The 27,207-nt window shown below is 36.8% G+C and overlaps 1 protein-coding gene across 2 annotated transcripts in view; it reads right to left on the bottom strand.

The window, feature by feature from the left end:
- The window catches only part of WDR70 (WD repeat domain 70), a 305,434-nt gene that overhangs the window by 103,349 nt on the left and 174,878 nt on the right, over positions 1-27,207 (bottom strand). For both annotated transcript variants that reach the window (XM_078066655.1, XM_078066656.1), the window contains one exon: positions 15,384-15,558. In XM_078066655.1, the coding sequence (XP_077922781.1) occupies positions 15,384-15,558 (175 nt within the window). The remainder of the gene's footprint in view (positions 1-15,383; positions 15,559-27,207) is intronic.

The raw sequence follows: 27,207 nt of genomic DNA, 5'->3' as shown, positions 1-27,207 counted from the left end.
AAAGATAGAGAGGGAGTAGAAGAAAGGAAATTATTAGCAAAGAATCCACTATTTCAGGCAAGGTTGCCCTCCTAAGGGTAATAGGAAGAGTCTATCAGTAATCTTCCTAGTGCTGGCCAGAAAATTCTCTTGTTGACAAGTTTAAGGTTACATACCTGGGGGGGTTAAAACTAGAGATGGGTTAGGTATTAAGTGTTGGTTTACTGACTTGGGGCCTTAACCTAAGTGATACTATTTTAGGCCTGTGTTTTCTTTTTCACATATTACACAACTCTTTAAAAAGGCATAATTCAAAATACTGTGAAAAAATTACCTTTACATTAAATTTTACCCATCTGTCAATCTAGCTTCAAAAAAAAATCTTCAAAATCCAAACATTACCTCTACCACTACCACCCTGGCCCAGGAAATTACCTGAACATCTGCAACAGCTAGCCCCCAGTCACCTTACTTCTACCTTTCTCCCCTTACAGTTATTCTCCATGCAAAATGGCATGAGGGATTGCCAGAGGGGAGGTGCGGGGCAGGGGGCGGGGAGGGGGGGGGAGAATGAGTGAAATGGATGGAGGAGATTAAGAGGTACAAACTTCCAGTTATAAAATAAACAACTGTCAAGAGATGAAAAGTACAGCATAGGGAATACAGTCAATAACATTGTTTGGCAACAGATGGTAACTACACTTATCATGGTGAGTGTTTAGTAATGTATAGAACTGTTGAATCATTATGTTGTACACCTAAACTAATATAACCCTGTATGTTAACTATACTTCAATTAAAAAAAAAAAAGTGGCCAGAGTGATTCTTTTAAGAATACAACTTGGATTGCATCATTCTTCTAGAATCCGCCTAACGGCTTCCCGTTACCCTAGAGGAGTATTCAGACTCCTTGACGAAGCCTCGCACCCCAACCTCCTCCCACTCCTCATTCACTGCCCCCCTAGGAAGGAAGGCAGTACATTAATCTGACCTGTGATTGTGGTAAAAACTAACTGACAGTGCTTGGCTTAGTGATTTCCTTTTCCTTCTCGGGGGCAAGCTGACCTTAAGGAGTAATTCTCCTCCACTTTTCCATGCCCAAAGTCTTCCTGCGGCAAGCCTAGCCAGGTTCATTGCTGGCTGGGACTTGGGTGGGCAATTCTGTCCAATTCTGGGAGATAGCTAGCAGGCACTTCTGGCTGCTATCTTCCTCCACCGTCTGTAGCAGAGGGGGATTCTGGGCCTTCATCTATCACGCTTTGGTGATTAGTCTTATTTCTTACTTTATTTAGAACTCATGTTGGGAAGAGGGGTGCTAAATTATTAGGGCTACTAAAAAACCCAATTCACTGAAACAAACACATATGCAGGGCTCACACACCTTACATGTGAGTACAGAAAAGAATCCAGAAATGCTAATCTCTGGGTGGAGTAGTTATAGGTAACTTATGTTTTTCATATGCTTTTCTATTTTGGGTATTTTTACAAATAACTATAGATTACTTTTATAATCAGAAAAAAAACAGCCCAAATTAACTTTCCTTGGGAACCATTACATAGAGCAAAGATTGGCACCAGGTTTTTAGAGGAAATCATGAGCTATGTGTTGGATACATGTCTAATGAAACTGAAAACAGAGTTACAAAAGAACTGTCTCTAATCATGATTACAGGCCATGCAGATAAAAATGTCTTACTTCTTTACAGATATTTCATAGTTACTTTCACTTTAATATTTTGACTAAATTCAAGTCACCAAATAGTGACAAAAACTATATCATTCTCTTGAATCTGTATAGCCCCTGTGGTCTATTTATTCAGTATAATGAAAACGTATGATTATACTAACTGCTTACTTACAATATTTATACATTTGACTCCATTCCTTAACAGGAGCTCTTATTCACATATTCTTTTAAAGATTTTATTTATTTATTTGAAAGAGAGAGAGCACTCAGGAGCGCATGAGTGGGGGTGGGGAAGGTGGAGGCAGAGGGACAAGCAGACTCCCTGCCAAGCAGGGAGCCCGAGATCTCCATCCCAGGACCCCAAGATTATGACCTGAGCCCAAGTCAGACATTTAACCAACAGAGACACCCGGACACCCCTCTTATTCACATATTTTAAACTGGAGGTTTCTGCTGCCCAATTTCTATTTTTTTCTGTCCTAATGATCAATACACATCCACAAGTATTCATAAAGTTTCTACTCCTACCACATTTAGGAGAATATTCTAATTCTTCTAGTTTTACTTATAAGGTAAAATGTTTTAAGAATATTTATAATCTTTATAAGAAAAATACTTATCTTAATTCAATTTTAATTTTTCTTCTGGCTTCCCTGGGCAACTTTGATCAGTATATGATCATCTAAACCTAAGAATTTTTCACACATTATTTTCATCAGTTATATTTTCTTTCTGTATGTTAATACTGCATCAAGACAGTGCATAAGTTTTGCCTTTTTCAGGATACTGTGCAAAATTAGAATATGAAAGCAAGGACTTTGGAATAAAATTTAAATATTGAGGGTATAGGTAAATTAAACCCTTGAAATTTAATTCAGCAACTACTTATTAAATCCCTACCACATATGTTTTCCATACCAGTGGATCCAAAGTTAAAGAAGAAAGAAAAAAACCCTTGTCTCCAAAGAGCATATAACAGTGACTTGTAAACTTTTTTGTCCTTAGCCAATTTTTTTTTTTTAAGATTTTATTTATTTGACAGAAAGAGAGAAAGAGTACAAGCAGAGGGGAGCAGCAGAGGGAGAAGCAGGTTCTCCACTGAGCAGGTAGCCTGATGCAGGGCTCGATCTCAGGACCCTGGAATCATGAACTGAGCCGAAGGCAAACACTTAACTAACTGAGCCACCCAGGTGTCCCTGTCCTTAGCCAATTTAGACAGGGCAGAAGATTACCTGCTTCATCTCTTCCTTTATTCCATGGCAAGGGAATTCAGGGTTTAAAGTTCTACTGCAGGTGCAGTTTTGAAAAGATTATAATGCATTTTAATAAGTCACTTTTTAAACAGCTTTATCAAAATATAACTTAATACCATAAAATTTACCCATTTTCAGTGTATGATTCAATGATTTTTAGTAAATTTGCAGAGTTGTGCAACCATCACCAAAATCTAGTTTTAAAATATTTCCACCAGGAAGGATCACTCATTCATGAACCCTACAGTCCGGCAGCACAGTGATTAAGAGTGCAGGTTCTAGTGCAGACTGCACGGCTGCATGATTTTACTAGCCTCGAGCGAGCTGCTAAACCTTCCTCTGCTGGGTTTCAGTTTTCTCATTTAAAATATGTGGCTAATGGTAGTACCTCATAGTATGGTTCTGAGGGTCACATGAATTAACATATATATAAAGTACTTGGAACAGTGGTTGGCACAAAGTGTTCAGTAATTATTAGCTATTATTTATATCATATACTTTAAAAATCTATTTATTAGAAAAAAATGACTGAAAATACTTCTGACACAAATAAGCATCACTCCATACTAAAGGCTAAAACAAATAACCTATAACAACACATTTATTTGTAATAAAAAAGCTTAATTAACAGTAATCAAAAATTTAAAAACAAGAATAATGGTAACTGAAAACAAAACCACCTTAAGATAAAACCTATGATGATCTATCTGATAGCATCCATTCATTGACTCGACAAATATTTACAGGGAGCACATACTATATGTCATGCTCTTTTTAGGGATGGAAAAATAGCAAATAAGACAAAAAGTACCTGAGCTTATGAAGCTTAGGTTAGGAGGAATGAGCAGACAAATGAAAAATAAAACAAAATAATTACACAGTGGTAAATGTTATAAAGACAATAACATATTTTAGGCAATGGAACAGAGATAAAGAAAGGTTCAGGGAAAACAAGGGCACTATTCTAGCCAGAAATCTAGCCTTGCTCTAGAACTAGCCTTCTTTCCCCATATTCTCTACTATTACACTGCTTTGTGGTTCTTTGAGATGACATTTTGCCAGAGGTCAGAATGAGAAGTGAGCTGCCACAGCCAAGGCAATAAACTATGACAAAGGCCTACAAGCACCAAGGGTAACAAGTACAAAGTCTCCAAGGCAGACAAGGCCTAGTAGTATTTGAGGAATGGAAAGAGGCCAGCTAGTCTGGAGTTTAATGAGCATAAAGAAGAATGGCGGGTGAGATAGGGCACCTGGATGGTTCAGTCGGTTGAGCTTCTGATGACACTTGATTTCGGTTCAGGTCATGATCTCAGGGTACTGAGATCGAGCCTCATGTCAGGCTCCCCACTCAGCAGGGAGTCTGCTTTTCTCCCTCTCCCTCTGCCCCTCCCCATGTTTGCACAGGCACACACACACAGACTCTCTCTCTCTCTCAAATAAATAAAATCAATCAATCAATCAATCTTACAAAAAAAGAAGAAGAAGAAGAATGGCAGGTGAGGTTGAAGAGATAGGCTGACACTAAATTCCTATACCATCTCACTATTTGAATCACCCCTTCCCTATCCAACTACTTGAGCTAATGTTAGGTCACTAACTGGACATTTCTGGGGAAAATTCACCATCACCATAGGCCAAACTGAGGCAAAGCATTCTTCACTTATTAAAATGATGAGATTTTAAAATGGAAGATTATTTCTTAAAAAACATTTGACAGGGTTTACACTCCTGGATAAATCATCTTCTGGTCCACTGTTCAAGAGCAGCACACAGGGAATAGCACCTGATTTGGCTTTCAAGGAATGAAATCGCCACCAGCAGTTGGGGGCTTGCAGGAGAAGCACACAGGGCAGAGTGGTCAGTTTTGAGAAAGGTAGCAAGGCAGGACAGGATGATCAGGAGGGAACAAAGTATAATTAAGTCTGATTTTTAAAAAAAAAGTTTTTCTATTTATGGAGAAAGTCGTGGGAGATATTCAAAGGCTGCTTAAAGATAAACTGAAAGGCTGTAGGTGTCAGTCAGAGGAAATGTGAACTATATTCAGTATGTGGTAAGCACTGAAGCAGCGTGTGTTGCATTTAATAGGATTTAAACTGGAACTGGGTATATCAGAGTGGAGGACAGAGAAGGGTGAGGATACCCAGAAACCCAGGCTGGAGATGATGCAAGTCTCAAGGAGAATGAAGGCAAAGGAGGTGAAACTGAGGGGGCAGATGTGAGGGCCACTAAAACACAGAATTTGTAAGACTGACACTGGTTATAGAAAAGGGAAATTAGCAGGAGAAGAGGTTGTTTCAAAGAGTGGATACTGTCAATAAGGAGAAGAAAGACTGAAAAAAAGAGGAGAAAGGAGAAAAAGCTGAATTTGGTGCTTGGAAGTCTTATATTTTATTCTTCAAAACACTCAAAAAGATTACACAATATCTTATGATGTATCCCCAAAATATCAATTTTCCAGCTTCTCCAGGGCGTTTGAAAGCAAACTGGGGTCGGGTCACTGTTTTTGTTCACTGTGATATATGCTGAGCACCTAGAATAGTACTTGGACCAGAGAACATGCTCAATAACTGTGGAATCAATGATGTGATCTCTCCGCCTCCCTTCTATCTATTAGCCCCTCTTGCTCCTTGCTTTTGCCCCTATTGACCCAAGAGCCCACACTGAGCAACTATCTTACCAACATCCTTAATTATATGGCCCATTATCCTTCAGTTACATGTTTCCTATTTTTCTCTCTCTCTCAGATTTCTCAGGATCTTCTCTATAACCCTGAAAGTTCATGATGCAGAGCTTAATAGGACTCTTTTTCATTCACTGTACTGAGTATTTGATGAGCCCTTCCTATCTGGAAAATTCTGTTTTTTCAGTTCTGACCTTTTTTTGAGGGGGGGGCGGGGAGCAGGAGTAACTATTTCTTATCTAATTCCATCCTCCCTCCTCTACATTTCCTTTTTCTAGAATTTTCAAATCAAAATTGACCCTTTTAAAAGCCTATCATTCTCAATATTTTATTCTGCTTTCTAGGAGATTTCTTTGACTCTATCTTTCAACATTCCTATGGATGTCCCCCCTAGTATCATCTATTTACTTTCCAAGAGCTCTTGCTTGAACTCTAAATGTTCAAAAAATTTATGTAGTATTCTGCTTTAGTTTCTTGGCTGTCATATTTTCTCTTTTTTCTCTGGAATATTATAGGATTTTTTTCTTAAAATTTTCTTGTTTTCTACATTGTCTCTCTCTCCCTTCTGAGTTACTCTGTTTCCTTTAATCTCTGTATTTCATATTAGAGGATTTCCTCAAATGTCTGATAACCCTTGTCTGTCCATTAATATATAAGAGTAAAGCACTAAAAAGCTGATTAGAAACTCTATGTCAGGGGTGAAAATCTTGTAAAGGGCTAGACAGTAACTATTTTAGGCTTTGGGGCCTTATAGTCTGTTACAACTCTGCTGCTGTAAGGCAAAAACAACCACAGACAATATGAAAATGAATGAGCAAGGCTGCTCTGATAAACCTTTACGACGATGAAACCTGAATTCACATAATTTTCATGTCATGAAATATGTCATATTTTCATTTTTTAAATGTTGTGTCATTGAAGCAGGCAGAACAATGCCCCCCAAAGATTTTGACATCCTAATTCCTTAAATTTGTGAATATGTTATTTTACATGCAAAAGGGGAATTAAGGTTTCAGACTGAATTGATATTGCTAAACTTATCTTAAAATAGGGAGGTGATCCCAGATTACTGAGTCAATCCAATGTAATCACAAGGGTCTTTAAAAGTGAAAGAGGGAAACAGAAGAGAAGGTCACCATGTTGTGATGTGAAATGGCTCCACTCACTGTTGCTGGCCTGGAAGATGGAGGAAAGGGGCCATGAGCCAAGGAACGTGGGTGACTCTTACTAGCTGGAAAAGGCAAGAAGACAGATGTTCCCCTGAAGCCTCCAGAAAGGAATACAGCCCTTAACTACCTTAATTTTGGTCGAGGAAGACCTCTAACCCACTAAAGTGTAAGATAATAAATTTGTGCTGTTTTAAGTCACTAAGTTTGCGGTCATTTGTTACAGTAGCCATGAGACAACAATACAACCATTTGAAAATGTAAAAACCCTTCTCAGCTTGCAGGCCATAGGAAACCAGATGTTGGGCTATATTTGGCACATGGGCCATAGTTTGCTGACCCCTGGTATAGGCTCTTGAACCAACTGCCTGGGATGAAATCTCAATTCTGCCACTTACTAACTGTAATCTCTGGTAGGCAACTCAACCTCTTTGTGTCTTATTTCCTCATTTGCAAAGTGATGACAGTAACAGTACTTGCATCACAGGAATGTGATAAGGATTAAATGAAATCATGTAAAGTGTTTAAAATACCACCTACCCCACAGGAAGCACTCAGTAATTACTATTATAGTAACAATGGTGGTGAGGGGGGACACAGCTCTACATGAAGATGTTCCCCTTATCTCAGCTTTACCTGGAATATAGTCTCTAACACCCAGAAGTAATACTTTAGTGTTCTGTCGGGGTGAGGGAAGAAGAGGGAAGAACGGTGATATGGTTGCACACGACAGAGAAGGGAACGGCAGGATAAGTCCATTTGTCGTTTACTGGCTGCTCCCGCCGCTGCTGAGGTTTCTACTTTCTCTCGTTGGCTAAGTCAGTTACCATTCATGCATCTGGTTTCCAGCTTCCAAAAGTGTCATGAGTTCTCTTTTCTGCTGTCATCTCCCCTCTAATGCTCTTCATCCATGCTTTTAAAAATGCTTTTTCTGTCATTTTAGTGGGGTCAGGAGGAAGCAGAGCTGAATGTGTTTAATTTTTCCTGTTTAACTGCAAGTCTTAAAATGCAATTGCTCTATTATTACTGACTTCAAAAAACAAGGACAATAATCACTTATATTTAAAGGAAAATCTTCTGGGGCGCCTGGGTGGCTCAGTCGTTAAGCGTCTGCCTTCAGCTCAGGTCATGATCCCAGGGTCCTGGGATCAAGCCCCACATCAGGCTCCCTGCTCCGCGGGAAGCCTGCTTCTCCCTCTCCCACTCCCCCTGCTTGTGTTCCCTCTCTGGCTTTCTCTCTGTCAAATAAATAAAATCTTTTAAAAAAAAGAAAGAAAATCTTGTAACCTAACTTTTTCAAAAGCCAGTATTTTCTCATTTAAAAAATGTTGTTTCCAACAGTATACGACATTTTCTAAAAGCATTATAAGTAAAACTTTAAAGCTTTCATTAAAATAATTGACAAATTAGAACTTAACTTCAAGGCCTGCAAGTAATTTTGCACAGTTCTGATGATTATTTGTGTTGTGAGTCAATGACATACCTCTGTGAAAAGTAAACTTCGAAAAATATGCGTGTTTAAAACACTACAGAACAATCTGTATGTCACATGTTTTCTCCTGAGTGTTTATTTAAAAAGGTAATTTTAGTTCATACATCTACTCAGGCACACTAACCAGTGGGTACATATCATTCTCATTAATTGATGGTGACTGTATTTTCACACATTGAATGATGGCTATAACAGGGATCTACATTCTCATCTTTCTAAGCCACACCTTTAGTCACCAAGAAATCTGTGAAACATATGACACTTTCACAATCTGAGTTCAATAGCATCCTGAGATCTAACTTTACCATTCTACAAAAACTGTAAGCTGACTAGGGGCTAAAGAGAAAAAGGAGGAAGAAGACCAATAGCTATTGAGAACCTGTTATGCGCAAGTCCCATTCTGGGTACTTTTAATATATTACCTAACATATTCCTCAAAATAATCTGACAAGATGGGGATCATGCCCTCATTTCCTGAATAAGGAAAACGACATATAGAATGCTCAAGAAACCCAGGACTGATAGACAGAAAGCCCTGAGTAATGTATAACGTGATTTATGTCTCAGGTGTCATTTACAAACTGTGCCATAGAAGTATGCAATCGGTATTTAGCTGTCCATATTTTTTAGACTCCCAATATTAGGCCTAATGAAGAGAAAAAATCTATATTTGAATTTTTAACAATGCTCTTTATATATTTTTTTCAGAGAAACAGCATGTTTTCTCAAAGGAAGATACCAGAAAATTTTTTCTAAACAATTTGCTTTATAAATTGTTTAATAATACCATTTTCCCCTCTATAATGTACTTTGCTCCCCCATATAGTCAATATCTTGCCGTTTTAACTTGAACTCATATTGGCTAAATGCTTTGAATCACTGTTAAATGACCGACCTTCATGTAAAGAAGGGAGAAGACACCTGGAGGAGGGCATGAACCCGGACTTCCTTGCAAGCACAGTGTTGGCCACTGGAAGTCATGTTTAACTCATGAAAGCCTTTTAATGACATCACTATGAGAAAGATAAAGGACACTCAAAGAGTACAGGGAAATCAAATCTCAAAAAGCTCTCCATGCATTATTCCCAAGGTTGATAGCTAAAGCGGTATGTCACAAAAATTAAAACACAAGACTAAAAGCAACTGTTTTGGGCTGAAATAGTTTCAAAGGGAAATTTTTTAATGAAATTTGACTTATTCACATTTGTAGATGATAATAAATGATAAATAACTGTGTAATGAAATGTTTTCCAAAGCAAAGTTATGGGACATTAAAACTGCACAACAAATGACAAATTTGCCACAAAACAAGATTGGAAATAAGGACAAAATACTATATGCTAAAAATATTTCAAAGTATTATTCTTTTTAAAATCTCCAAAATCTGCAATATCAACAGGTTAACACTCTATTTAAGGGAAGTCTGGAATGTTCTAATTGTATAAATGAGAAAGATGAGGTAAATATTAAGAACCCTCCTTCATAAAATTCATCCTTCTCACTAATACTCTCTGTTAGTATATGTACTTAGAGATAATTCTGATACTCCATGAGAGTAAATAGTGTTTTTTTCCTTAGTGGCTATGAGAGCTTCATAAGAATGTCCAAAAATCAGGGGGAGAAAAAAAAACTATCCATAAAAAAATTACTACAGAATGTAGCTAACCAATAGTATGAGAATTTGGCCTGAACTTGGTTTACATGACGTGTGAAAGAAGAAGGATCAAAGCTGTATTATGGAAATTTAATAGAAAATACCACGAAAAGCAGATCTTTAAATCTCAAAAATACTCCATAAAATACAGGCACAGCAGATAGTGACCAATAGTGAGGAATGATTTCTGTGAGACTTTAAGCAACTTAAAGGTACCCAGGGACTCAAGTGCCACCCCTCCCACAAAACATTCTTTCTATTCTGCTTTATTTTCCTTGTGGCACTGCCATTATCTGAAATTAGCTTGATGGTGATTTTAAAAGAAAAGATTCAAACCATTTTGAGCAATAACAATCTCAAAAGAGCCTTTCAATGTGACTACTTTGACACAGAATAGCCCTTGTTAGGTTGGTTAGTAAAATAACAGCATTATTACTCTGTAATCCCAACTGATCCCATTGGTTATCTAAATTCCATACCTCTCAGAGGTCTTAACTCTGAGTACCTACCTTGACCCTCTAAGCCTTCCCTAACTGTTCCATATTCTGGGCACTATACAAGGTAGCATCTGATTATAAATTATCTTACAGATTATTCTCTTTTTTACAAACTACTTAATGGGTTTAAAATTCTTTTGTCTCATTCTTAGTGAGGTGGTAGGTGTTCCAAAATATCAGGTGAAATGTTCCTAGCTAGCTAGCTAGCTAGAGATACAGAGATATGGAGAAAAGTACAGAAGAATACATACCAGGTAATTTACAAAGCATTATGGGGTAGAGAGAGAATAATGAGAGCAAAGAAGTTTCAATAAAAATAAATTTTTTGAAAAGTGTATCTTTCATGTCTGTAAAATTATGATCCCATTTAAATAAAGAAATTAGAGCTCTACCTATTCACTTACAAGTAAAAAAAGCAAACTGCAAATTCTCTCTATATATAAAAACAAAACCTTTTAATATATGTTTATACACACAAATAAAGGGAAAGGTGAAAAAGGACATAAATCAACCTAAGCTTAACATGGGTTATCTGACAGTGACTGGAGACATTTAAAGATCTGTAGTGCACTGGATCTAAGCTACTACTGGTGACTTTATTTCCCATAGTCTCTCTCCTTTACACCTGTTCTCTTACACACTGCGGGCTTCATTTGCCCAGAAACTTATCTCCCAACGTCATTACTAGTTCTTGCCTGAACCCTTCTCTGATCCATACCAACCATTCTCTAGGATGGCTGATAGTATGGGCACTGATCAGCCACTGAGCTGGAGAAATGTCTCTGCAATATCTCTTAGGCTTGAAGTTTTCCTGATAGGGGGTTGTAGTATGTGGTCATTTTCCTAAAAGGCACAGCCCCAGAATCTGGGCAGGGAATGCAGGCAAAAGGAGAAGTAAGAGGCAGTCAGGTGGAGAGCAGGTCAAGCTGCTGCTGACAGTACGCTACTGCCAAATAAAACAACTTCAAATATTATTCCTTCCCATCACCTGTGTCTATGGAAGGCAAAAATAAATAGATAAATATGAGACAGATTCCTGCCAAAATCTTAGTTTATAAATAGTGATTGCAATACAAGTAAATACAGCATGTTCTTTTAGTAAAGGGTCTAGCATATTGTAGATTCTTAATAGATATTAAAGAACAGCAACACTGCTTTGAAAAAAAAAAAAATATGTCCAAAGAATTTGCTATGTGTTTTTATACAAACAGAAGTCATTAGATATTCAGGGGCACCTAGGTGGCTCAGTTGTTAAGCATCTGTCTTTGGCTCAGGTCATGATCCCAGTGTCCTGGGATCGAGCCCCGCATCGGGCTCCCTGCTCAGCAGAAAGCCTGCTTCTCCCTCTCCCACTCCCCCTGCTTGCGTTTCCTCTCTCGCTGTCTCTCTCTGTCAAATAAATAAATAAAATCTTAAAAAAAAAAAAAAAAAAGATATTCATGAGACCATATAACATTGGAATATTTAAAAGTCAGAAATTAGACTTGAGAGCCATGAAAATAGTTTTTAAAAATCTACCTATGTTAATACAGATTGTATATTTATATATCATTAAGGATATACCAAAAATGGGGGTGCCTGGGTGGCTCAGTCATTAAGCGTCTGCCTTCGGCTCAGGTCATGATCCCAGGTCCTGGGATCGAGCCCCGTGTCGGGCTCCCTGCTCGGTGGGGAGCCTGCTTCTCCCTCTCCCACTCCCCCTGCTTGTGTTCCCTCTCTCGCTGTGTCTCTCTCTGTCAAATAAATAAATAAAATCTAAAAAAAAAAAGGATATACCAAAAATTACCTCAGTCTATTTCTCCCCTATCCCTTCTCTATCTCTATTTCATTGTGGTTTCATATAAATAGAAGGGTTTTTTTATGTTGCTATTTTTAAATGTCTTCCCAGAAATAAACTGACAACCTTATTTTGTTACCTTTCCAGAATACATTCATTCATTCATTCAACAAATCATTATTGAAGATCTGCAGTACAACAGGTATTGTTCTTTGCTCTGTGAATAGAGCAGGGAACAAAACAGACAATAATCCTTTCCCTGTGGAGCCAATATCCTACTGGAGGTAAATAGCCAATAAATCAGTATGTAAAATATATAGTAGAGTATGTCAGATGCTGATCAGCATGACGGAAGAAAATAAGAAGGATAGAGAATGCCACTGGTGGGGAGAAGGCTGCAATTTTAAATGTAGGGTGAAGTCAGGGAGACCTTGCTGAGAAGAGAAAATGTGAGCAAAGGACTAAAAGATGTGAGGGGGGAAAGCCATATGAACATGTAGGAGAAGCATGTTGCAGGCCGAGAGGACTTCTGCATACATCGAACCCGAGTCAGGGTGCACGCTGTTACCTCTCCAATGTCACCTCCCACCATTTTGCACCTCCCTCACCTACTCCAACCACACACTAGCTTTCTTGCCACTGCTCAGCTATATGCTGGTGAATGGGGGCTGAGGGACCAAGGAGGCAATGCAGACCTGTAGAAGCTCCTCTGAAAAGCTCTTCTCTCAAATTGACAGGCCATCATCACATGACTGAAAGGGACGTTGGGCAAACAAACACTCCTCTTGAGCAGCACTTTCCAACAGAACTCACTGCAATGACGGGAATGTTCTTTATCTGTGCTGTTCAGTAAGGAGCACAGAACTAGACACATGTGGCTATTTGGTACTTGAAAAGTGCCATGTGACTAAGGAACTGAAATTTTCATCGTAAATTTTAACAGTCAAATGTGGCTAGTGGCTACCATACTGGCCAACATAATTCTAGAGTAGAGGCAGGTCTTAAGAACACAGGAATTTATCACTAATAGACACCTTACTTCTAAAAAAGAAATATTTCATTTAATTTGCTAAATTCTCTAATGAGAATTCTATGCTTAAGTAGGGCACTTATGATAGTTTTACTTAATTGTCACAAAACACACACATGTGTTAATTACTACTTACCATGTAATTCTCTGGCTCCTGCATGGAAAAACTACTGCTATTAGGCTTTTTTATCTCAGCTTTAGCGTATCCCTGCAGATAATTTATTATTGCTGAAGTAGTAATTAAGAAATTTTGTAAAATTCTGTTCTTAAATCAAGCTGTATTTCCTGCAAGCTTTTTCTTCTCAATCTGATTTGTCTTTAGCTGACTATATTTACATGCAAATGTAAAAATATGAATAAATATAACAAACAGGATGTGGTATAGTAAGCTATAACTTCATGTACTATTAAACTCTAACAAAATAGAACCAAAGACTATAATTAGGCAAAAGAGCTTAAAAGATTTTTTTGGGGGGAGGGGTAAATTGACATTTAAATAGCTTTATTTTTTACAAAAATGGAAATAGAAGATAGTCATTATTTTAGGAAATATGCAAAGCCAATCTTTAAAAACTATACTCAACTTTATAAGAATATATGGGTTCTAAGAAAAAGGCGCACATATATGCACTATACGAAACACGCCACTATTAAAGCTACACAAGGAAACTTCATGACTTAGAGTTTTTATGTTTAATCCAACAGCACCCAGAGACGATGAAAGCCAGTTACTAAAAAATTTATTGCTTGGTTAAAACTCAGTTTACAATTCAAAGGATTTTTAAAATCTCTGTGCGGTTATGAAGCTTTATGGGGTTTACAATGGAAATGAAAACAGAAATAAAAAGATCTGACAAACAGAAAATGCCAAAGATATTTCCAGCATTATCAACATGGATTCTTTTTTCCCTATCATTATTTTTTACCTTATTCCAAGACAAATGATTTTAACCCATCTGCCTAAAAAGACAACTATGTCTCCTAGGGTCCCTTTCAAAATATAAATGTCTGATGGGCAATTTTATTTGAAAGAATATTATTTTTATAATTTTTAAAAAGAACTAGAATATAAACTCCAAATGGCAGGACTTTTTTATAATCTGCAGTATTCCCAGTGCCTACAATAGTGCCTGCCATCTAGTAGAGGTACTTAATAAATTCTAACAAATTACTAAATTAATCATTTATCAGAATCTTTTATTAAAATAAAGATAACCAAATAGTATTATAACATCAGTGTAGATTTTCATTTTAACATTGGTAATATAGAATCATTCCACTTATCAAAAAGTCTTGTTATACCATCTCTACATAGAACAAAACCCTTTCTAAAGCTTATTGGTAATTCTCAGAATTAGCCAAAGACTTTCATATTCATTATTTTGCATAATTATTTACATAGAATTCTGTGATTCCTTCCAATTCAAAAATTTATTTATTCTAATAATGACCTAAAACTGTAAAATAAAATCTGAAACCTACTCAAATGGAACATCATGGAATGTTAAAACAAAATATTATTTAAATTACTACAAAAATAACTGGAAAACAACTAATGGACCATCCTAGACATTTCATGGTTTTCTTAAATCTTTTAAAAGATATTTTCTACGGGTGCCTGGGTGGCTCAGTTGGTTAAGCGACTGCCTTCGGCTCAGGTCATGATCCTGGAGTCCTGGGATCGAGTCCCGCATCGGGCTCCCTGCTCGGCAGGGAGTCTGCTTCTCCCTCTGACTCTCCCCCCTCTCATGCTCTCTCTATCTCATTCTCTCAAATAAATAAATAAAATCTTAAAAAAAAAAAAATATATATAAAAGATATTTTCTAGTACTCTGCTTAGTCTTGTTTTACACTACTATCAAATCCTTTGCTTTCAAAATCAAGTACACTGAGACACCAAATAATAAAACTGCCTATGCTTTTTAAATTTTATACCAAAAGATCTACTTTATTTAAAAAAAAAAATCTAATACACATTGGAAAATACTGAGCTGGAATGTTGCTGAAATGCTGTTTACTGCAAATGTCCCAATGTTTTATCAACTAACACTGAAGTTTAAATTAGGGCTAAACTCAGGAAACTGACCTTCATAATATTTTAACATGATGTTTGTCTTTATAAGGTGGTTTTCTTCTAAGAAAAGCAGACTTAAATGTCTTAGACTTACAGTCAAATTTCGGTCCCAGATCTGTATGCTTCCATTCTGGCAGGCAGCTGCTATGAGGTTTCCATCTCTACTATATGTGCACGTGGTGGGAATTACTTTTTTGCCCTGCATTGTCCGTGGTTTAAACACACTTCTTTGCTTCCTTGGATTTTCAACTTCCCACGTCCTCACGGTCCTAAAAACAATAAAGAAATTTTCATTTACAAAAAAGAGAGGAGTTTAAAATTCAGAAGAGCTCATAAAAACTGCTTCACCTCCTAAGCATATAAATCTAAAAATTATTTTAAAATAAAATGTGTACTGTAAAACATTCTCCATTTATAAATGAAGTTACTCACTGCAATAAAGTGAACCATATGAATCACGTTGTCTTCAAATCAAACAGCAAGTAGCAAATTCTACTTCAAATCTATCAGTTTTAAGTTCTGACCCTCTGCAACAGTGGCCTCTAAACAATTCTGACTATACACTCTGATCAGTAAAACTGTTGAATATAAACCTCCTATACACACACATTAATTTCTAAATTATTTACATGTGTTAATGTACTGTTATATAATACACACCAGAAAACACACTGAAAAAAATAAGTCACTACAGAATGATGTCCCACTCTACGGCCAAGGCAAAGATCTCATGCCTCTAGGGGAGAAGCAGAAACAAAATTGTCTGCTCCTGAGTTTTCAACAAGTAACAAGAAACAGCAGTCTAGGGCTGGGGGAGACACAGAGTACCCTCCTGCTCACAGTCCCAGGCAAAGGAGCACTGCCACTAAGGAAAGCTAAAACAAGATCCTTAGGACCCGGGGCAGGGGGTGGGGTGGGGGACCAGAAAACCAAAGATGAGTTCAACAAATTAAATTCTTGGCAGAAACTAACCAAGCCAAAGCACTATGGAACGACATCTCTAAAGTTCTCAAAGAAAAAAAAAAATGTCAATCTAATATTCTATAGGCAGCAAAAACATATTTCAAAAATACGGTAAAGAATTTTTCAGATGAATGAAAGCTGAGATAATTCATTTCCTTCAGACATGTACTAAAAGCAATGTTAAAGGAAGTTCTTCAAGAAGAACAAATATGATACAAATGGAAATCTGAATATACACAAAGAAATGAAGAGTGCCACAAATGGTAAAAATGAAGATAAATTTAAAAGAAATTTTAAAAAATGTTTAAATCTCTTTAAAAGATAAATGGCTGAAGTAAAACAATGTATTGTTAAGATTTATAGCATATGTTCAAGTAAAATGTATGTCAACAATAGCACAAAGGTTGGGAGGAAGACATGGAAGTATAGTTTTATACCATACTTGAAATGGTATAGTATTATTTGAAGAGAGATTTTGATACATTAAAGATATATATTACAAACCCTAGAGCAATTGCTAACATATTTTTATAATAAATATGTAATAACAGAGATAAAATGGAAATGAAATAAAAACAGGAAGGGATAATAAAGAAGAACTAAGGGATAAACATAAAACAAACAGCAACATGGTGGGTTTAAATCCAATCTCATAAAAAATTACATTAATTAGAAATGACCTAAAAACTTTTAATTAAAAGGCAAAGATTGTCTGACAGGATTAGGTAAAAGCAAGACCCAGCAGATTCTGTCTTTTAAAAAGACACAAAAAATGGGGGCATCTGGGTGGCTCAGTCAGTTAAGCATCCAACTCTCGGTTTCCACTCAGGTCATGATATCAGGGTCCTGGGATCGAGCCCATGACAGGCTCTGTGCTCAGTGCGGAGTTTGCTTGGCCCTCTCCCTCCTCCTCTACTCCTCTCCCCAGCTCACATACATGCATGCTTTCTCTCTCTCTCTCTAAAATAAATAAATTTACCATACATTACATCATTAGTTTTTGATGTAGTGTTCCATGATTCATTGTTTGGGTATAATGTATGGTGATTAACATAACATAATAAAAGAAAAAACAACAACAACAAAACAAAACAAAACAAAAAATAAATAAATAAATTTAGAAAATAAAAATAAAATAAATAAAATCTTTTTTAAAAAATATACACAAACGTTTAAATATAAAGACTTAGATAGGTTAACAGTAAAAAGATGGGGGGGGAAATGTGCCAGGTGACCATAATCAAAAGAAAGCTGGAGTAACCAACCATATTAATGTCCAACAAAGTGGACTTCAGAACAAGGAATAAAACTAGAGACAAAGAGCAAACTTTCATAATGCTAAAGAGTCAATTGATCAAGAAGACATAACAATCCTAAATGCATATGCTAGTAATAACAGAGCTTCAAAATACGAAAGCAAACTTAAGAGAAATAAAATTAAATATAGCAAATCTATATTTATATTTGTATACTTCAACATTCCTCTCTCAGTGACTGATAGAACAAGTAGACCCATCCCTACCCCCCAAAAAAATCAGTAAGGATACAAAAGACCTCAAAAACAATACCAAACAAGTTGAGCTAATTGACATTTATGTAACACTTCACCCAACCACAACTGAGTGTGCATTCTTTTCAGGTGCGCACTGAACATACTCTGGGTCATAAAGCAAATATAAACAAACTAAAAATGACCAATTTAGTGAGGTCACAGGATACAAAGTCAATAATGAATTTTATTTCCATAGACTAGCAACAATTAAATGTTGAAATTATGAAAATAATACCATTAATAATGATATGAATAAACATGGAATCTCAAAAGATGTATAGTATCTGTACACTGAAAACCATAAAATATTTCTGAGAGAAATGAAAAAAGATCTGCATATATGAGAAGATACACTGTATTATGCTGAGCAAAATAAGTCAATCAGAGAAAGACATGTATCATATGACCTCACTGATATGAGGAATTCTTAATCTCACGAAACAAACTGAGGGTTGCTGGAGTGGTAGGGGGTGGGATGGGGTGGCTGGGTGATAGACATTGGGGAGGGTATGTGCTATGGTGAGCACTGTGAATTGTGTAAGACTGTTGAATCACAGACCTGTACCTCTGAAACAAATAATACATTATATGTTAAAAAAAAAAAAAGAAGAAGAAGAAGAAGATAGCAGGAAGGGAAAAATGAAGGGGGGTAATTGGAGGGGGAGACAAACCATGAGAGACTATGGACTCTGAGAAACAAACTGAGGGTTCTAGAGGGGAGGGTTGTGGGGGGATGGGTTAGCCTGGTGATGGGTATTAAAGAGGGCACGTACTGCATGGAACACTGGGTGTTATACGCAAACAATGAATCATGGAACACTACATCAAAAACTAATGATGTAATGTATGGTGATTAACATAACATAATAAAAAAAATAATAAATAAATAAATAAGATACACTGTATTCATGGGCTGGAAGAGTTAGTACTATTAAGATTTCAATTCTCTCCTAATTAATCTTTTAATTCAACACAATTTCAATAAAAGATCCAGCAGAGTTTTTTGAGATAGAAATTGGGTAAGGTAATTCTAAAACTTATATGTAAATGCAAACAACTTGGACTGCCTATACAATTTTGAAAAAGAACAAAACTAGGGAATTCACTCTATCCAAGTTCCCATATTAGCTTCTAAATCCCACATTATAACACCAATCACATAAGTTGTAATTACACATATTAACATCTACTCCTTCTACAAAAAGAGCTACTTGAGAGCAAGGGCTCTCTCTCTCTCTTATCTTTGTGGGCCTTATCTTTGTATGCACCATCTCTTAAACATAACAGGAACACAACATCTACTTGGTCTTCAACAAATGTTTGTCGAAGAATAAAAAAAAATTCACTGCCTATCTAAGCATTTTAGAAATCAACTTAATTGAGGTATAACCAACATACAATAAATACAATTGATTTTTAAATGTATAGACTTCAGATAGCCAGCATTTTCTGTCAAGTATTTATGATTTATTCCAAATGAGGATTTGGGGATTTTTTTAAATAACTTCTGCCTATTTCCCCCTAAACTTTGAGAACTTACGCAATTGCTTAACATTACCAAACCCTAGTTTTCAGAGCTGTCAAACCCATGCCTGACATAAGATTGCACCGACTGCATTTTAGGAACTACTGGCTAGCAAAATGTAAGTTCAAGTAAGAGTTTAGAAACAGTACATACAGAAACAACAGAAAGGCACCTTGGAATTCCAGGATTTAAAGCAACCCACTGCGGAGCCAGGAGACTCAGAGTTATAAGATACTCTGACAGATAGATGCCATTAACAGTGTGACAGATACTGGTAGCAGCATAATCCAAGATCCATTCTCCTTTCTTCTCAGTTAAAGTCTGTATTTCCTAGCCTCTCTTGTAGCTAGATGTGATGAAATGTGGAAATAAAGCTTTGACCAATGCAGTATAAATGGAAGGCTATCATAGGACTTTGGGAAGTTCTCAAAAAGAAGGTTGCAGACCCTTTTTCAACCCTTCCTGTTTACTCCATCCTCTGCCAGCAATCTTGATGTGATGCTGGGCTCAAGTAGCATCTTATCAGACCAACAAACTAGAAGGTACCCTGATCCTTGATGACACTACAGCCATAAACCAACTCTGGAGTACCTATGTCTAGACTCCTCTTACTGAAAGATAGATAGATGACAGATAGATAAATCGAAAGAAAGAGGTGGTTGGGAGAGAAAAAGAGGGAGGGAGAAAGGAGGAAGGGAGAGAGGAAGGAAGGAAAGAAGGAAGGGAGGGAGGGAGGGAGGAAGGGAGGAAGGAAGGAGGGGAGGAAGGGAGGGAAGAAAAAATTTATTGGGGTATAACATACAATGAAATTCATCTGTTTAAATGTACAGTTGTGAGTTTTAAGAAAGGCATAGTTATATCATTCCATAAAGTTTTATTTGTGTTGCCTCTTTGTAGACCAATCCTTCCCTTCCCAGCTTTAACCCTTGGCAACTACTGACCTATTTTGTACCCCTAGAGTTATGACTTTTCCACTATTATATAATGGGAATAATACTGCATATAGCTTCTGAGTCTGGTTTCTTTAAGTCAGCATAATGTATCTGAGTTTTATATATATCTCATTAGTCCATTCCTTTTTGCTAATGAGTAACATTCCACATATGGATATACTACATTTTGTTTACCCATTTACCAAATAAAGGTTATTGGGCTGTTTCCAGTTTGAGGTGATTATGAATAAATCCACTATAAATATTCATGTGTAGTTTTTTTATTGTTTCTTTGTTTTTGTAAAAATAAGTTTTCATATCTCTTGGCTAAATACCTAGAAAGGGGATTACTGATCATATGGGAAATAAATGTTCAACTGTGTAAGAAACTGCTAAACTTTTCCAAAGAGGCTATTTCATTTTGCATTCCCACCAGCAGCATATGAGAGTTCTAACTACCCCCACAAAAATATGATCAGTTGGTTTTTTTTTTTAAGTCATTCTAATAGGTAGGTTTTGGTATTTTGATTTTAATTTACATTTCCTATATGATTAATAATGTTGGGGATCTTTCCATGTATCTTTGCCATCCATTTCTCTTTTTTGGTGATGTGTCTCTTCAAATTTTTTGCCCATTTCAAATTTTTGTTGTTTATTTCCTTATTATTGTATTTTGAGAGTTCTTTATATATTCTATATACAAGTTCTTTATCAGATATGTGGGATTTTTTTGATGAAAGATACTATAATTTATTCATTATTATGTACCAGTTGCTTTGCTAAATTCTTTATATACATATTTTTTGTTTTTTTATTATGTTGTTAGCCACTGTATAGTACATAATTAGTTCAGATACGTGTTTAGCAAATATTTTCCAAGTCTGTAACTTGCCTTTTTAAATAGTCTTTCAAATAGCAGATGTTTTAGATTTTGATAAAGTCCTTTTATCAAATTTTGTAATACCATATTGAAGAAATCTTTGCCTACCCAAGGTCATAGAAATTCTATGTTTTCTTCTAGAAATTTTACTTATTTTTTAAAAAGATTTTATTTATTTATTAGAGACAGATAGAGCACAAGCAGGGGGAGCAGCAGGCAGAGGGAGAGGGAAAAGCAGGCTGAGCAGAGAGCCCAACGTGGGGCTCGATCCCAGAACCCTGGGATCATGACCTGAGTGGAAACCAAGAGTTGGATGCTTAACTGAATGAGCCACCCAGGCGCCCCTTCTTCTAGAAATTTTATACTTTAAAGTTTTACAACTAAGTAGTTTTACAACTGAGTCTATGATCTATTTAAATTAGTTTTTATATCTGGTACAAAGCTGACGTTTATTTGGATAGATAGATAGATAGATAGATAGATAGATAGATAGATAGATAATCGACAGATAGATATCCCAATTGTTCCAGCACCATTTATATCTGAGAATTATAAAACCTTACTCCTACTGAATGTATTCTGTATAGCTTACTTGTCTCTTATCTCTATTCACTATGCTTCCCATAGTTGAGAAATACCTCGTGTGTCTTTTCTTCCTGCCCTTGGCTCAACAACAGTGGAGATAAACTATGATGATTTCTCTTTTTTTATAACTGAACATCTCCAAAAGTCAGATACTACTTTAAAATTTGATACAAAAGGTCCCACACCAGTATAAAATATCATTATCTGGCTCGTTTAAAGTTCTTCATCACTAAAAACTGGGATAACAATACAAACAATAAGGGGATTAAATGAGATTAGGGATGTAAACCTGTCTGGGACAGTACTTGGAACACAGTAGGCACTCAATAAATACTAGTTCCTTTCTGCTCTTTCTCTTAGACTATAAATAAAATATTAAAGCTAAAAAAAACCAACAATTAAGTATGGTCCATTTGTTTCAGTGGTATATTAACAGGTTGAGCTAGTTATCAAAAATAACAGAAAGGGAAAACAAGCAACTAACCTAGCATATAGATGTGTGAAACATAATTTACATAGCATCTGATAGTGACTAATTACACTATGGTTTTATGGCTCTGATTCTCTGAATCTATGCCTAAAAAAAAAAAAAAATGGATGCTAAAGTGCTAGGCCATTAGGTATCTGTCTAAACATTTTATGCTGAAGAACACATATTTTGAAACTTGGAGTGAGATCTGGTCTTGTAAAATTAAAACTGTGCTTCATAAAAAAGATTTAAAAATAGAAGAAGGATCTGCCTGGGCCTTTCTAGACACACAATGAAAACACCAGAAGACAAGAAAAAGACACAGGTGGGGTCATTACATTGCCCCAGGCACAAATGCTTTCTGTCTTAAAATTTTGAGTTCTTTCCAGATACAAGTTCTAAACTTTCTGGCATCAGCTACATAAATGCATCACAGCATTTGGCAGAAATCAAGGGAAGCATTAATTTTGCATGGAAATCACTTAAGAGATCTTGGTTTCTCGAAAGACTACACAAGCAACTTGAGTGATGTAAAAGCCTGAAACTTGCTGGCTCTCTTGGCAAAGTCAACAAGAATGACCTTCTTTTCAAAAATGGCCAAATATGAAAGTATAGAAATTCCAGAAATAGGAAAACTGTTCTAGCTTCTATATAAACCCATAATAATCTTTACAAACACATGTAATTCACACATACACACAGCAATTGCAATAAGAATACAACTGCATTCACAAGAAACATACTTGGTGCTAATGCTTTATACTTACCATTATTAAAGTTAGGCCTTATGAAATCTAGAGTTAGACTAAGGGATAAATGCTACAATAAATAACCACTTACACCCTTACATTTATGGCCAATTGATTTTCAACAAAGATGCCAAAACAATTCAGGGAAAAAGAACTGTTTTGAAAAAGTCATTTCAAAAAATGCTGCTGAGGCAACTGTATATCCTTATGCAAAAAGGTGAATATGGACCTTTACTTCACATCGTACAAAAATTAACTCAAAATAGATCATAGACATAAATTTGAAACTCTTAAGACATGACATTAGACTACAAAATGATTTCTTAGATACTACATCAAAAGCACAGTAAAAGGAAAAAAAAGGTAAGTTGGATGGCATTAAAAATGTGTGTGCTTCAAAAGATACTATGAAGAAAGTTTAAAGAGAAGTCATAGATTTGGAAAAAGTATTTATAAATCATATACCTGACAAGGGACAAGGATCTAGAATATTTAAAGAAACTGGAATCCTCATACATTACTGGTAGGAATGTAAAATGGTGGAGCCTTTCCGGAAAACAATTTGGCAGTTTTGTAAAATATTAAACATAGATTTACCACATGACTCAGCAATTCCACTCCTAGGTATCCACAAAAGAGAAGTGAAAACATACCCCCATGCAACAACTTTAACAGGAATGTTCATAGAAGCAATATTCATAACAGCCAAAAACTGGAAACCCAATGTCCATCAATTGATGAATGGATAAACAAAATGTGAAATACAATGGAAAACTATTTAGCAATAAAAAGTAACAAAGTATTGACACATACTACATATGACTATTCCTGAGTCTGCCATAACAAATTACAAACTGGGGCACCTGGGTGGCTCAGTCGTTAAGCGTCTGCCTTCAGCTCAGGCCATGGTCCCAGGGTCCTGGGATCAAGCCCCACCTCGGACTCCCTGCTCCACAGGAAGCCTGCTTCTCCCTCTCCCACTCCCCCCTGCTTGTGTTCCCTCTCTCACTGTATCTCTCTCTATCAAATAAATAAATAAAATCTTTAAAAAAAAAAAAATTACAAACTGGGTGACTTAAAACAACAAAAATTTATTCTTTCACAGTTTTGACGGCCAGTAGTCCACTCCTTCTGGAAGCTCTAGAGGAGAATTCTTCCTTGCCTCTTCCAGCTTCTCAGGCCTATCAGCATTAGTCCTCTTCAGTGACTTATAACCACACCACACCAATCTCTCCCTCGATCTTTACATGACCTTCCCCTCTGCGTGTCTTCTATTTTTCTGTCTCATAAGGATACTTGTCATTAGATTTAAGGCCCACCTGGATAATCCAGAATGATCTCATCTTAAGATCCTTAACAATTACATCTCTGAATATACCTTTTGCAAGCAAGGTAACATTCACAGGTTCTAGTAATGTGACATTTTTTTGGGGGGGGGGCTCCCATTCAACCCACTATATACTATAATATGGATGAACCTAAAAACACATTATGCTAAATAAAAGAAGCTAGATACAACAAGTCATATATATCATACATGAACCCATTTATCTGAAAGCAGATTAGTGGTTGCCTAGGGCTGGGGGTAGGAAAAGGGAAGGACTGAACATGACTTCCTTTTAGGGTAATGAAGATGTTATAAGTTAGGTTGTTGTTATGGTTGCACAATTCTGTAAATATATTAAAAATCATTTAATCTCCCCACCCTCTTCTAGTTTCAGCTAGAATCAGTATAGCTAAGTCCTCATTAAATTCCTAAAATGATCATCAGTAATTAAACATGCCTGAAGACCACTCTAGGAAAACTCAGATGAGAAAGTTGACCAAATGGAATTAAAAGAGACTTTCAATTTAAAATATATACCAATATTTCTTATTAGATAAAATTTACTCCCTAATCTTATAAACCAAATTACTTAATGGAGGAGAAAAACTCATGAAGCACCACCCAGAGAAAAGAAAGAGCAGCTCAATTGGAAAGATCTGGAAAAGATTCCACAGAGGTGTGTATGTTGGGAAGAGTTGAGATTCTGCAAGTGAAATTTGGGTGGATGGATGGGGGATCCTAATAACTGATAGAGAAAATGCAAAGATAAGGTGCCTTGCAGAAGCACAGCTATTCTAGGAACAATAAGTAGTTTGCTTTGACAAAAGGATGAGGTACGCAGTGGGCATAAGTGGAAGATGAGACTGTCACAGGCACTGGCAATCACAAGATTATAAAGGGTATCTTATGAGACATACTGGGATTAGGGGCTTTATGGTCTAGGAGACTCTGAAGCCACTAAACAGAGGAGTGACTGAAGTTATTTAACCAGATCTGTGTTTCAGAAAACCACTCATGTGGCAGTGGGCAAGACTGCTTGGAAGGGACAGGTCTGTACTGTGTAGCCCAGGTGAGAGATGATCAGGGCCTGGGCTAAGGCAAAGGGTGTGGAAGGTGTAAAGAAAACTCTGAAGAGGGCTAGGGGGGAGCACTATTCATTCAGTGAGGCAGGGTTGTGGAAGGGTGGTATAAAACAGAAAATAATAATATTAAAGGAGGTAAGAGCAAGTTAAAGTTGAAATACTTATGTGACAGCCAGGTGGAGAATCTCGTACAGGACGTGTGAAAGGAACACAATTAGGTGTCATTAGAATGTAGACAGAGATACATTTGTGGGAGAAGGCAGACTCCCATGGAACAGATCCTGAAGGAATAGGCAGCAAAAAGGAAAAGAAGTGAAATGGGAGACAAGAAAGTATGAGAGACAGAGAGGATAGTGTTAGAAAAGCTGAAGGAGGGGCGCCTGGGTGGCTCAGTCGTTAAGCGTCTGCCTTCAGCTCAGGTCATGATCCCAGGGTCCTGGGATCGAGCCCCACATCGGGCTCCCTGCTCAGTGGGAAGCCTGCTTCTCCCTCTCCCACTCCCCCTGCTTGTGTTCCCTCTCTCGCTGTGTCTCTCTTTGTCAAATAAATAAAGAAAATCTTAAAAAAAAAAAAAAAAGCTGAAGGAGAAAGTTCAAAAGGAAGGTGTGATCAAGAGTGTCAATTCCAAAGAGATACTGAGTAAAACAAGGAGTGAAAAGCCTTCATTAGAATTAACAGGTAAAGGTCATAGATGAGGTCTGCAAGAGAAATTTCAGTAGAATGATGGGGGCAGTCAGAATGCTATGGAAATTAGGAGTGGGAGTGATAAGGAAAAGACAGCTGGTGAAGAGTGCTCCTGCATAATATGCTATTTAAATACAGATAAGAATCAATAAAACCTGGCCAGGATAAAAAGGAATAGAACTGAGGAAGAGAGGCTGAGGAGAAAATACAACATTTCATTTGGCTCCTAAATGAGAAGGGCTTGTGGGGTAGATTTGAGAGAGGGAATTTATGGCTGAAGAAATACCATGAGCAAAGGCCTTGAAAGGAATGGTGCACAGTCTGATTATAGTTACAGTGTGTGTATGAGGGTGAGGTAGGGAAGGGGAGGAGGGTTGCACACATGTCTAGAGATGAGGATGGAAAGCCTAGGATTGCAAACCCGGTTAGGGAGTACACCAATATACTGGAAACTGGGAAACAACAGAGTCAACACCAATAAGGGGTTTAGGATCATGAAGGGCAGGCCTGAACTCCCCTCCTGGGCAAGCGTGGTGCCCCAAAGTCAGCCTGGACTGGTGCTCTAATAACAGGGCTTGATCCGTGGCTGCAAAGTATAGAGCCAAGAAAATATGAAGTCACTGTCACTGACAAATGTCCCGAACAACGGAGAATATCATTAACATAAATCGAGAACTGAAGAAGACACAAAAAAATGAAATTAAATTAGTAAAGATCCAGAGCTTCTAATAGTATATATTTCTGACCAACTTGAAATGAACATAAAGAGGTCATTGATGGATTCCAACTCTCAGAGAGGGCACTGAGAATAGACAGTAGAATTCTGTAACTTTCCAACTGCATTTCTATGTACTTGATTCAGAAGCAGAAAATTCACATTGAACCCACCTGGGGCATAAAGGTAGTCATTCAGTGCTAGTCCAGTAATTAATCACTCGTTTTATAACAAGTATCATGAAAAGAAATCACATGTAGATTTGGCCTTAAAATGAGAAGAAAAATGAAGTGTGACTATAATTATAGATGACTGTTTAATTTATGTTAAGAAATAATTACTACCTCTTGTCTGACAATAGCAAGAGAGAGTACAGTGGGTGGAGGTGGAGAATGGAGAGATAGGGAGAAAGAGGAGAGATAGATGTGGTAGTCAGCACAGGATAAAGTAGATAT

This window comes from Halichoerus grypus, chromosome 2 (genome assembly GCF_964656455.1).
Source record: "Halichoerus grypus chromosome 2, mHalGry1.hap1.1, whole genome shotgun sequence".
In the NCBI taxonomy this organism is placed as follows: domain Eukaryota; kingdom Metazoa; phylum Chordata; class Mammalia; order Carnivora; family Phocidae; genus Halichoerus; species Halichoerus grypus.
Note: the sequence above shows the minus strand (reverse complement) of the source record. Positions and strands in the feature narration are given on the sequence as shown.